Source organism: Colias eurytheme, chromosome 31, assembly GCF_061535395.1.
Source record: "Colias eurytheme isolate Ceu_HAF_F1 chromosome 31, ilColEury1 Martin Lab GWU primary, whole genome shotgun sequence".
NCBI classification, from domain to species: domain Eukaryota; kingdom Metazoa; phylum Arthropoda; class Insecta; order Lepidoptera; family Pieridae; genus Colias; species Colias eurytheme.
The window spans coordinates 2,112,678-2,125,558 of record NC_143010.1 but is presented as its reverse complement, the minus strand read 5'-3'; the positions used below and the strand labels follow the sequence as shown (position 1 = coordinate 2,125,558).

Genomic DNA, 12,881 nt, shown 5'->3' with positions numbered 1-12,881 from the left:
AAGAGACGAACATACATTTGACGTCAGAATTACCTGACGTTTAATGACATGCGTGGTGGTGGTAGGGAGGTTTGGGATGCCATATTTAAAAATAAATCCCAACTTTAGGGAAAAATTGTATTTGTAGGATACTTGTTGGTTTTGTAGCGTAGATTGTGAATACAATTTTGATTCGTTATTATTTAACGGTAGTATTCACTTTAAATAAATTAAAATCTAACGATTGATAGTAGGTTTGATTATAATTTAGAATGTTAAATACCTAATTATAATTGTTAATCACAGTAAAAATATATAGAAAATGTGATATTTTTGGGTTCATAAATTTGTTTACAGCAATAATGTTTTATGAATACAATTAATTGCTCTCATAAAGTTATAGTTTTATGTGACAGTATAATTGATACAGAAAATTAACATTATATATAAGTACCTATATGAAATCTTATTTTAATCCATTCAACCTTTTGACTTAAAAAAGTAATTGAAATTATTATTTTATATACTGTACTTATTTATGTTATGACTTATGATTGTATTTCGTAAAATTAACTGACAATTACTATAACTTCATACAGTAAACGTTGTTCAATAAAAAGCTGGGTAATTGCGATCTCAAAAGCTGGCAACACAATTCTAGAAATTTCTTCGTATACCGCTATCTGATTGGCTCAAACGGCTTTCTCGAAAGTTCTGCATTCCTATTCGTAGTCTATAAAAGCGCTCGGATCGCGATAGTTCAAGTTTACGCGGTTCAAACGTCACGTAACACGTTGTTATTAAACATGGTAGCAGTGGGTATTGATTTAGGTACAACATACTCGTGTGTGGCCGTGTGGAATAATAACAGTGCTGAAGTGATTGTGAACGAACAGGGCAATCGAACGACACCATGCTTTGTGGCTTTCACGCCCCGTGAACGTCTCATAGGCGAAGCGGCGAAAAGCCAAGCTGCCACCAATCCTACAAACACTGTATTCGCCACCAAACGCTTAATAGGTCGACGGTACGATGACGTCGGCCTGCAGATGGACCTCCGCCACTACCCTTTCAAAGTAGCCAACGAGAACGGTAAGCCAAAAATAATTGTTGAATACAGGGGCAAAAAGAAATTGTTTTCGCCGGAGGAAATAAGCTCTATGGTACTTTTCAGGATGAAGGCGATTGCTGAGGCGCATCTAGGTAAGAAAGTTGATAAGGCAGTTGTTACCGTTCCAGCGTATTTTACAGATGCACAAAGACTAGCCACTAGAATGGCTGGGAATATTGCGGGTCTAGAAATATTAAGGATTATAAATGAACCGACGGCGGCCGCTCTCGCCTATGGTTACGATAAAAAGTTTAGAGGCGAACGTAATGTTTTGATTTACGATTTAGGTGGCGGCACTTTTGATGTTTCGGTTCTAACGATAGTTGATGGTTCTGTGTATGAAGTGAAAGCTACGGCTGGCAATTCGAGATTAGGTGGTGAAGATTTTGATAATAGATTAGTGGCGTACTTTGCTGAGGACTTTCGTAAACGATTTGGTAAAGAAGTGTGTAAAGATAACAAATGTTTGCGACGTTTGAAATCCGCAGCAGAAAAAGCAAAACTATGTTTAACCTCAGCTGTAGAAGCAACAGTACAACTCGAAGCATTATACGATGGTATCGATTATACGAACCGAATTTCAAGAGCTCTATTCGAAGATTTATGTTCTGATCTCTTCAATGATACGCTGAAGCCGATAGAGCAAGCTTTGAGAGATGCTCGCATGAAGAAAAGTAACATTGACGATATAATCTTAGTCGGAGGCAGCACTAGAATACCAAAGATTAGGAGTATGCTAATAGAATTTTTTGATGGAAAAAACATAGCTACCTCGATCAACCCTGAAGAAGCTATAGCGTGTGGAGCAGCCATTCAAGCGGCAATATTATCTGGACAACGCACAAAAAATATTCAAAACTTACTGCTAGTCGATGTTGTGCCATTGTCTTTAGGAGTGGAAACTGCTAGAGGTATGATGTTCAAAGTAGTAGAGAGAAATACGCCTATACCGTGCCACAAAGTAAGAGAAATAACCACTTTAGAGGACTATCAGAATGCTATGACCATTGAAGTGTTTGAGGGAGAGCGAACAATGACAAGAGACAATAATTTACTAGGTGTTTTCGAGCTGAACAACATCCCACCAGCACCGAGAGGCGTCCCTAAAATTGATCTGATATTCGACATAGATGCAAATGGAATTTTGACTGTATCAGCGCAAGATAAAAGTACAGGCAATTGTGAGAAAATTGTCATCGAGAACACGCATCGATTTGGACAGAAGGAAGTATACAAAATGATAGCAGACGCTGAGAGATTTCACGAAGAAGATGTAGAGAATAAACGACGTTTGGAAGTGCGGAACCAATTGGAAACGTACATTTACAATGTCAAGCAAACCGTGGTTGAGAATCTAGAGCGAGTTAGTGGCAATGAATGTGCAACTATGATGGGTGAGTGTAAAGAAGCGATCGCATGGTTGGAAGATAACATGGACTGTCTTAGGGAGGAATATGAGAGAAAAATGTCGGAATTGTTGCGTCGATGGTCTTCTAAAATAAGTAAATTGAGTCACTGCTGGGGTCACAGAGCGAAGCGACAGCGAAGCGAGACAGAGCGAAGCGTTGAAATTAATGAAGAATCTGCTATAACAGAAGTTGATGATGATCATTGATTAAAAAATTATGTGGTAAGTTTTGTGTGTTCGTTTGCCCCAGCTTTTTGTTTGACAAAATAACGCTTTGCCTCTTTACATAACGTCTAAGAGATGGTTTTGTGCCAGTGAATCGTGAATTTTAAATGTGGATAAATGATACATTTGGTGATATGAAATTATAATGAGTTTTAGAATTTAACATTTTTCGTAAACGTGCTTTTTCTAGAGATGGTTATATAATGATTTTATCAGCGTCTTGCCAGTTTTTAAAATGAGATGTTTTACTTTTGTTATGTTTTTATTTTTTGTAAGTGTTTTTTAGCAGGAAGATTTAATATCATTAATTATATAGAGTATCAACCTTAAAATAGCGTGTATTAAAAACATTTACCAATAAATATGTTTACATGCACGAAAACAACGCGATCTCTCCAAATATTTTTTGAACTATGTATATTATTCAGAGCGATATACTTAGTTGTAAACAATAAATATCATACAAGTTTCTACAACGCGTTTTTATAGTAATTTTGTATATAAAACGTCATTAATTGCATTGAATTACCTAGATCCTAGATACCCTGTTATATGACATCGTTGCCTGTTATAGTAGTTGACTTATCGCCGGTTGTTTTATCAGTAGACATACTAATAGTTAAAATGCGTTAGTTTAACTAACAATTCGTTAAAAAAGAGAAATCAATGTTGTTTGATAAATAGTTAAGCTAACAACAGTTTAAAGACACCAAAAATGTTTGTGCCGAAATACTTATGATGTGATATTTATTGAAGTATTTTTATATTAACTATTCTTTTTGTTAAACTGCAAGCCATTTTACAATAGTTACAGGGCGAAATACGTATTATTTTGAACAGTCTATACATCGATAGATGACGTTGTTTCAAATTTTATTACTTTTAAATCTATTTTGGAAAATCTGCCTCATAATTCCTAGTTTTGTCTACCTCATTTTGATTGTATGTTTATGTGATTATTATGTATGTAACGATGGAAAATAAAACATTTAATGTTGTGTTTTATTTATTTAACCCTTACCTCTATTACGCTGTGCATCAAACGGTACGTATAAATATTTATTTTTAGGCTATAAATTATTTTACTCTATTTTACTCAAAATATTTAGCAATAAAAATGAGTATTTGTACCACAGATTTGTACATACTTTTCCCAGTATTCGATTATCGTTAAATAAATCAAAAATATTTTATAAAGATAATTACTGTTTAATCTAATGAAATTAGTAATTGCAATATTGAAAGAAAGGTAATACATATAGCAAGCATTTAATAGTTTTTTCTATACTTCTATCCATAAAAATCCACCCCCATCTGTAGCGACTAGAGTCTGGCCAGCCAAAGCTGAACCCAGTAAAGGGCGGCAAATTTAAAAAATATGGACCTGGTAACATCGGCTATAACAGGAAAAAAACATTTTGATACTTTTGATATTTATAAAGGTGATCATAGTATATAGGTACATTAGGTACTCAACACAGCAGGATTTAAACATTATTAAAGTATGTAAGTGATTTGAACCGTTTTCAACAAAACTGACAACTAACTACGCAGAAACGCCATGATGACATTCCATAGTGTGGCCGCTACAAAAAACACTGGGTTCAGCTTTGGCTGGCCAGACTCTACTTTCTTATTCCTAATTTACATACGATATTACTAGTTCAATTATTCTAGTATCTAAGTAATCCTGCTTTTTATTTCTAAACTCTGTTTTAAACTAAAATAAGCTCAAACACTCGGAATTTCCTTTTTTTTAATAACTAAACTATTATATTATCTAACTAGATACTAATTAAATTAATTATTATTCATTCAAATTTCCCAGATTTTCGGCGTCATAGAACTATTTCGCGGCGGGCAACACAGACAGCACGCGGCCATGATGGTAATGGCGATGTTGGGATTCTATTTCGAGATTTCCCGCCATGATCGAGATAAATACATACGTGTGCATAATCGGCATATACGGCCAGGTAAATAGAAGATATAAAAAAATATTGTAGGAAATAATTAATTTAAATTTTATTTGTATTACATATTACTAGACATCGGATTATTTGCACTAACAAAATGCCAAAATATGCATGCAAATATGCACTAAAAAAGGCCGAAATATGCACTAAAAACGACTGATATGCCTAAAATATGCACAATACAAAATCAAAAAACCTTTATTAATTTTAAATTTAAATCAAAGATTGTACAAAAACAGTGAAATTTTCTTGAAATTAAGTATAGTTTTTGTGCCAATATACAATTTAGCATTTTAACCAAATTTTCGAGCGCAAATTTATGACTTTTGTCACCCGCGAGCCCTGTGTTGCCACCTTAGACCTTTCCGGGCTAAATCTAGCCCTTTTTTGGAATTCAACCCGTGTTTTAAGTTTTTAGCCCCAAAAGGGTAATCTAGCCCTATTTTTAATGGCTCAAAAATTACTTAAAATGGAGCCCATTTTGTAATTTTTTGCCATTTTACCATGGCAAAATAGGGTTGGTTTACTCGCTGAGCGTTCTGATTGGCTAATAAAGGTTAGTCGACCAATCAAAACTCCCGCTACTTAACGAAATATGCACGATTGGGGAAAAAGGCTATAATATGCACTAACGCCGTAATTAGAGAGTTTTATGCATTTGCATATGCAAATATGCAAATGCATATAATCCGATGTCTACATATTACTTTTATCTATACAAATAGGTATTATAAAGCTGAAGAGTTTGTTTGAACGCCCTAATCTCAGGAACTACTGGTCCGATTTGAAAAATTCTTTCGTTGTTAGATAGCCCGATAATATCTAACAACGAAAGCGTCGATAAATATCGATGAAGGCTATATATCATCACGCTAAGATCAACAGGAGCGGAGCCACGCGGGTGAAACCGCGGAGCGCAGCTAGTCTATACTAATATTATAAAGAGGAAAAGTTTGTAATTATGTATGTATGTATTGTTTTCACGCATAAACCTCTTAACAGATTTTGATGAAATTTGGCACAGACAATCTTTAGACCCTGAGAAACCTTTTTTTGCGAAATATGTACGACGGGCGAAGCCGGGGCGGACCGCTAGTTATTTATAAACTACATTATCTCAGTAAAACCAATTTTTTTTGGAAACAGTATAATTATTATTTTTTAATAAATTAACAGATAAATTACACCACTTTGAGAAGATACGGGAAGATGCAACACTACCGTTACCCTACGACTATTCTAGCGCGACCCACCCTGCTTGGCAGTTTTGGAGGAAACTGGGCAAAAAGGGCATTTCTACCGTCGCTACTTATAAGGATTTGGTAATTAATTGTTTATTAGCTGAGCGTACAAAATTATAATTGTATCAAGAATTGTACATAACTCGCGTTTAAAATCCGTTAAAAAGTCTTTAATTTCTAAAGCACTAAGATATTTCACGATAATAATATAAAAATTTAAGTACAAAATACTTAGCACCATGTCTTTATCGGCTCTGATATTGTAAACTCCACCACATTCATTCTTGATGATACTTTTTAAAAGTACTCTTGATATATAGGTACTATAGCTGCGCCTCGCGGGAACCTATAGAAGAATTTTTCAATTCGGACCAGTAGTTCCTGAGATAGCGCGTTCAAACAAACAAACTCTTCAGCTTTATAATATTAAGTAAAAATAATTGTATAATAGGTATGATATATTGGTAACTAGCTTTCCGCCCGCGGCTTCGCCCCCGTTTTCAAAGAAAAACCCGTTCCCGTAGGATTTCCGGGATAAAACCTATCCTATGTCCTTTCTCGGGTATTAAAATATCTCTAAGTATACCAAATTTCATGCAAATCGGTTCAGTAGTTAAGGCGTGATTGAGTAACAGACAGACAGAGTTACTTTCGCATTTATAATATTAGTATGGATACAGAAATTAATAATCTAATTAATCTAATCTAATCTAATTAATAATACAGAAAGTAATTGTAATAGAAAGAAAAAAGCCGTGTGTCACTCGGGGACTGCCGCGGTAAAGCTATTGCATGATATGCCTTCAAGCCACACCTCCGCGCCCGTCGGAGGGGGAGCGTGAGGTTTTTCGTTATGGAATTTCTCAATTCGGTCCCCGCGCTCAAGACCCGCGATAGAAGCTATGCAATAGTCATCATCATCAATCATATTACAAAATGCACTGCATAAAAATTGAAAAAAATCCTGTTTCTTTGATAAACTCAAAAATTACATACAAATTACAATACCACACAAAATTATTTCCCGCCAGAATGACTAAATTTTTCTACTTTGTTTTTAAATCTATTCTTAAATTATTTCCCGCCATGGGCATTTCTTAGGTAGGACTTTTTTTTTAATCATAAATTATTTTCAGGACCCAGACGGCAGTATAATGAAAATGCTCGGCCAACACAGCGAACTTCTGTCAAAATATGATATTGTCAAAATTAACAGTGTGTACGGGATTCGATGCTTTAGGAGTCAAAGGAGAATGAAGATACGGGAAAATGTTTAAAATAAATAATTTAATTATTGGGTTGTTTTATTTCAAACGCTTATTACCCGCATTGCTCCGCTCCTGTTGGTCTTAGCGAGATGGTATATAGCCTATAGCGTTCCTCGATAAATGGGCTATAGAACACCGAAATAATTTTTCAAAACGGACCAGTAGTTCCTCAGATTTGAGCGTTCCAACAAACAAACTCTTCAGCTTTATAATATTGGTATAGATTAAAATACTGCACTATACAGTAATAGAACACCTACCTAGTACCTACCTATACCAATAATACAATTGGAGTGTCCGTTTTTAATATTAAAATAACCGCTTTTTACTTAAGCCGTATGTAGGTATGGATGTAAACACGATACATATACCAAAATCGTAATTTTTTAAATTTTTGTCTGTCTGTTTGTTCCGGCTAATCTCTGGAACGGCTGGACCGATTTTGACTGAACTTTCACAGAAAGCTGATGTTATAAGGAGACTTAGGCTATTTTTTATTCTGATATTTCCACAGAAATATAAGGATAAGTAGGAAAAACTCAATTAAATTTAATAATATTGCCATGTATTTATTAAAAAAAAATTAAACACAAAGTTCGAAATTCCGCTTCGTCAGGCTGATATCACTCTTGCTGATGACGTCATAGATGCTGACATCTTGAGAGTAGCGACGTTTCTGCATCACACATTTATCCGTGTAAATTATCACACTTACAGCTGAAAATAAATTAGGTAGCTCAATTAAATAATATATGTCGAAGTATTCTGTAACAAAATTGTTCAAGGACTTAATTTTTATACAAATTAAAAAAGTAACGTGCAGAATGTAGATTATCTATACTTATAATAAATCTGTAGAGAGGCCAATTCTGTACATGAAATATATTTAAAAAAAAACTATGAAGGGGTGATAAGGGATCGCTACTGATGCCAAAAATGCAATCAGTAAAATTTTTGTCTGTCTGTCTGTCTGTCTGTATATTCGTTATAGAAACAAAAACTACCCGACGGATTTTAACTAAATTTGGCACAATTATTCTTCATACTCCTGGGCAGGTTATAGTAAAAGAATCATGTAAATCGGTGTAGAAACACCAAAGTTATACATGAAATACGTTATAAGTCATCGCGCGTGAATACAGAATCATGCCATAAGGATTATTTTTGTGTATCAGTTGCCGCGTTCGACGCGCTGCGCGGCGGGAGCTATAAAAATTAAAAAGGCGGCGGGTCTGCACCCGTTTCGCGTTGTCACGGCATCACGTGTGAATGGCTGAACCGATTTCGATTATTCTTTTCTATTATATTCCTTGGAAGTACGAGGATGGTTCTTATGTAGAGAAAACGTAAATATGTACCACGGGCGAAGCCGGGGCGGACCGCTAGTAATACATAATTATGATTACATCAGACGATGTTGCCTGTTACAAAAATATTGTGGGACTTAATTAATGAACATTTTTCGTTATTTATATATGTACTTAAGTACATATTTAAATATGTAGTAAAGATTTTATTACTGTACGTATGTCTCAAGTTCAAAAATTTTGTAAATGTTAGTTTAAAAAAATCTAACATGCCGAATAGGGTTATAGGTATTAGTTAAAATCGATGATGAATAGAATTAACTTATAATCTTATATATAAAAATGAATCGCAAAATGTGTTGGTAAGCGCATAACTCGAGAACGGCTGAACCGATTTCGATAATTCTTTTTTTATTATATTCCTTGAAGTACGAGGATGGTTTTTATGTAGAGAAAACGTAAACATGTACCACGGGCGAAGCCGGGGCGGACCGCTAGTATATGAATAAATTACTATGAAGACATCCATATTAAAAAAGAAAGTTCTTTAAATAATGTACCGGGCCTTTCGACAGCTAACGGTGTGGTTCTTTCAATTTTATGCTCTTCTTTCCAATGAAAAAACATTTTCTTAATTATAGCCATTACCAATGCTATCATAAAAATACTTATTCCAAATAAAATTGTATATAATGCCATTCATTAGAGCGACAAATTATACGAGTTTGATAAAAATCAAAACATGTTTGTTTACAAAATAATTATCAATTTGTCAATGACTGTCAAAATCGGTACGTAACTGACTTTTAAATTAAATAAAAAAAATATTAATGATGGTCAGGTCGTGTCAGGTCAAAATTAAAAAAAAGAACTGCTCAACCAAATTTTTTCTTTTATCTGTGGACGAGATTTGGATTAACCGCGAAATCAAAGTTACGATATTTTATTGATAATTTTATTTTTATTTATAGTTTTAGTTTAAATGATTTTATAACAAATATCAATGATATAAAATACCTTAAAATGGACGAAGATTACGGTACTTTGAATACGGACATTAATAAATATAGTTTTAACAATTGTTTAAAATGTTTGAATTGAACAAAGTATTTTTATTACCGTATTTTTTATTTCAGTAACACATATGCTACAAAAGTATCGTTTAGCAGTAGCATTGGCCGTTTTACGAACTAAACCAAATAATATAAGCGTAGAAAATTATATATCTGAATTACAATGTAAAATACGAGGATCAGAGTTGGATGAAACTTTATCAAATATAACAGTCGATGAAGAAGATTTTAACTTAAGTGATGGTTTAAACTCAGTTTCGGTAGATTTGAATGAAGATAATTCCAATGATAGTATAACGATTTTACAAAATTACGATTTAGCTGGTTTTGAAAATGTAGACCAAAATTCGTTAGCAGATGTATTGCAAATATTAGATAATTATGCGAAAAATCAAGAGCTGGAAAGTACGGTATGTTTTGCTAAAATATTGTTTTATCTTTATTATAATATTATCGAGGTAAGTATGTGAATTAAATATTTAATATATAATAATAAAATAATTATAGTTGGTGCGCTACTATAAAATACTTACGTGATTTTAAAATAAGATCGGCGTTCATATTTGTCGTTCAGTACAAGTTGATACTTATGTTTGTCTAACCTTTCTTTTAAAAATGTATTTTATGACTATGCATGTTCATATCACGTACATTTTAGCGTGAAATTAGGTGCATTTTAGCTTGACAGTTAATTTGAATAGTTAACTGTCAAGCTATGAATTGATTATTGAATAATAAATGCTGAAGTTAACTGTTAATGCCTCCGATATCTTGAACGATTTGAACCCTTAAAATACCTACAAAATATGAAGATTTTAATAGCTTAGGTCTTTTATTTCTTGCAGGCTGCCAATGAAACATCTACACCAAATGTGTCACAAACAAATATTCTAGAAACCACACAAAATCAAGCCGCAAACGAAGTAATACATTCAAATATAAATACCGATACTGACATTGGATATTCAAAATTCCATAATGATAACATAAAAGCGAAAATACAAAGCAATTTGCAAAAAGATTTTTCAATTAATGAAACGCAAAATACTTTAAATAAAGATAAAACCCAGTCTACACAAGTAATAAAAGATGTTAATATACATGACTCACAAGAAACAGAAATATACACATTACATGCTTTTCCTGAATATAACACTCACATAAGCCAGAGTCAAGATAATTTTGTGATAACTAAAACCTTTTTAATTAATAAACAGAAACAACATGTAAATCTACAAAATAATAATAATATTAATGTCCAAGATACTGATACAAATATAATAAATGACAAAGAAGTAAAATCAAAAGTATATAATTTTATGAACGAAGAAATAAGAAATGATATTGGTCAGGATTCAAATGAAGAATCGCAAAGTATTCAAGTTCATTTAAGAAAGAAACTTAAACCAATACAATATACTGAAAATACTGAAGAAAATACCAATTTAAATGTTTCCCAAATAAAATGTATGGAGAGTGAAACAAATATATTATCTAATATGGAAAACCATAAAATAGATTTGAACCAAAGATCTCACAAAGATTTCGTTTTTAGTCAAGAGAGTCAACTATTCAGTCTAACTAGCCAAGAATCGGCTATCTCTGGAAAATACTTACAAAAAGAATATGAAAATTTAAGTTTACGAAACTCAAAAGATAAATTTCCAACTGAAAACAACATTTCATTAGACTTTGGATTTTTAAACACCTCACATAATTCTTCTGCTTCCAAAATACAGAATTTAAATTATAAAAAACGTAATTACTCCGATTTTAGTCAAAACAGTTCGCAAAGTGAATTAAATTTGAATTCAAAATCAAATTCGAAAATTTGTCATTCAAGTCAAAATTATCCCGATTCATTATTTTGTATAAATACAAGGGATTCTTTAAATGAAGATAGTCATATGAATGCAGATATAGAAAACATACAAAATACATATGAATTTAATAATACACTACCCATGAATACTGAAATATCTACAAAAATCCATCTAGATAGTGAAATTATAAATATGACAAAACCTGAAGTTTCTAAAATAAATGATATAGAAATGGAGTTTGAAACAAAAGTAAACAAAATGATTACCTTACAGAACTCCATAGTAAAACCTTATATAGAAATAAATAGTCATTTAGAAAACGAATATCAAATATGCTCCGAAAATGCAATTAAAAACTCTATTTTAAAAATAAATCAACCAAAAATATCTAATACTGATCCATTTAATCGTATCGATGGAGGACAATATCAAAATACTGTAAATGAAAGAAATATAGTAAATGAAGGAATAAAAATAAATGAAAGAAATGAATTAATAAACGAGAAAAACACGGTAACTGGAAGGAATGTATTAATACATGAGAGAAATGCAGTAAATGAAAGAAATGAATTAACGAACGAGAGAAATACAGTAAACGGAAGAAATGAGTTAATAAATGAGGGAAATACAGTAAATGAAAGTACAAAAGTAAATGAAAGAAATACTTTTGAATCGGATAGTGATACAGAAATAATGAAAGATCTTTCTGACTCTCAAGCGGAAATAATTCCTTTTAAAGTAATGGAAGAGTTGAATAAAATAAAAATTTATTTAAATAAAAGAAATAGAATTCATAGCGAAAGTCATGGAACGGATTCGGGATATAAAAGTAATTCTAGAGAGTCGTATCTTACAGGTATTAAAATTAATTCATTTTTGAACAGAAATCTTTAAATTGTTCTTTTTTCGGTCGAAAACTGAAGAAAAAATGAAATTGACCATTTATTAAAAATGAATAATCTATGTATCTATAGTTAATAAAATAAATATAATAAGTTAATAATAAGTAAATAATAAATGTATAGTTGAGAAAAAATCATGATTCGATTTTTTGTAATACATGATTGATAAGAACGGCTGTATTCAGATAACTAACTACTAACTCAATAATTACTATACCCCGTACTAACTGTACCCCGCGGTTTTACCCGCATTGGTCTGCTTCTATTGGTCTACGTGATTAAATATATCATTTAGCATTCCTCGTTAAATGGACTATCTAAGGTTCCTGAGATTAGGGCGTTCAAGCAAACGAACGAACAAAATTTTCAGCTTTATAATATTACAATTGAAATTTCAAAGAAATGGAATTCGTCTATTTTTTATTTTTTGATATATAAGTACATATTTCATTTATTTTTTACATTTTAGCGTCACAATCTAGCTTATGGCTGAACCAATCATCTCACTGCCTTTTTTCTTACCTTTCCCAATGTCCCTTACTTGTATCTACGATGGAAATTAACTACG

General features: G+C 32.4%; 2 protein-coding genes and 1 long non-coding RNA gene across 4 annotated transcripts in view; 2 read left to right on the top strand and 1 right to left on the bottom strand.

The window, feature by feature from the left end:
* LOC149895412 (uncharacterized) overlaps positions 1–7,235 on the top strand; it is a 39,855-nt gene extending 32,620 nt beyond the window's left edge. The window contains exons 10-12 of the mRNA XM_090118880.1: positions 4,552–4,699; positions 5,876–6,021; positions 7,077–7,235. Coding sequence (XP_089975006.1) covers positions 4,552–4,699; positions 5,876–6,021; positions 7,077–7,217 — 435 coding nt within the window. The 3' untranslated portion in view covers positions 7,218–7,235. The remainder of the gene's footprint in view (positions 1–4,551; positions 4,700–5,875; positions 6,022–7,076) is intronic.
* The window catches only part of LOC149895407 (uncharacterized), a 270,965-nt gene that overhangs the window by 182,850 nt on the left and 75,234 nt on the right, over positions 1–12,881 (bottom strand). The gene's annotated exons all lie outside the window — the stretch shown is intronic.
* Positions 739–2,872, top strand: LOC149895413 (heat shock protein 68-like). Of its 2 annotated transcripts, XM_090118882.1 has the most exons (2): positions 946–1,071; positions 1,154–2,872. In XM_090118882.1, exon 2 carries the CDS (start codon positions 1,155–1,157, stop codon positions 2,703–2,705), a length of 1,551 nt encoding a protein of 516 aa, XP_089975008.1. In that variant the 5' UTR covers positions 946–1,071; position 1,154; the 3' UTR covers positions 2,706–2,872. The 2 variants fall into 2 exon arrangements, with proteins under 2 accessions (XP_089975007.1, XP_089975008.1); XM_090118881.1 differs by having other exon boundaries at positions 739–2,872.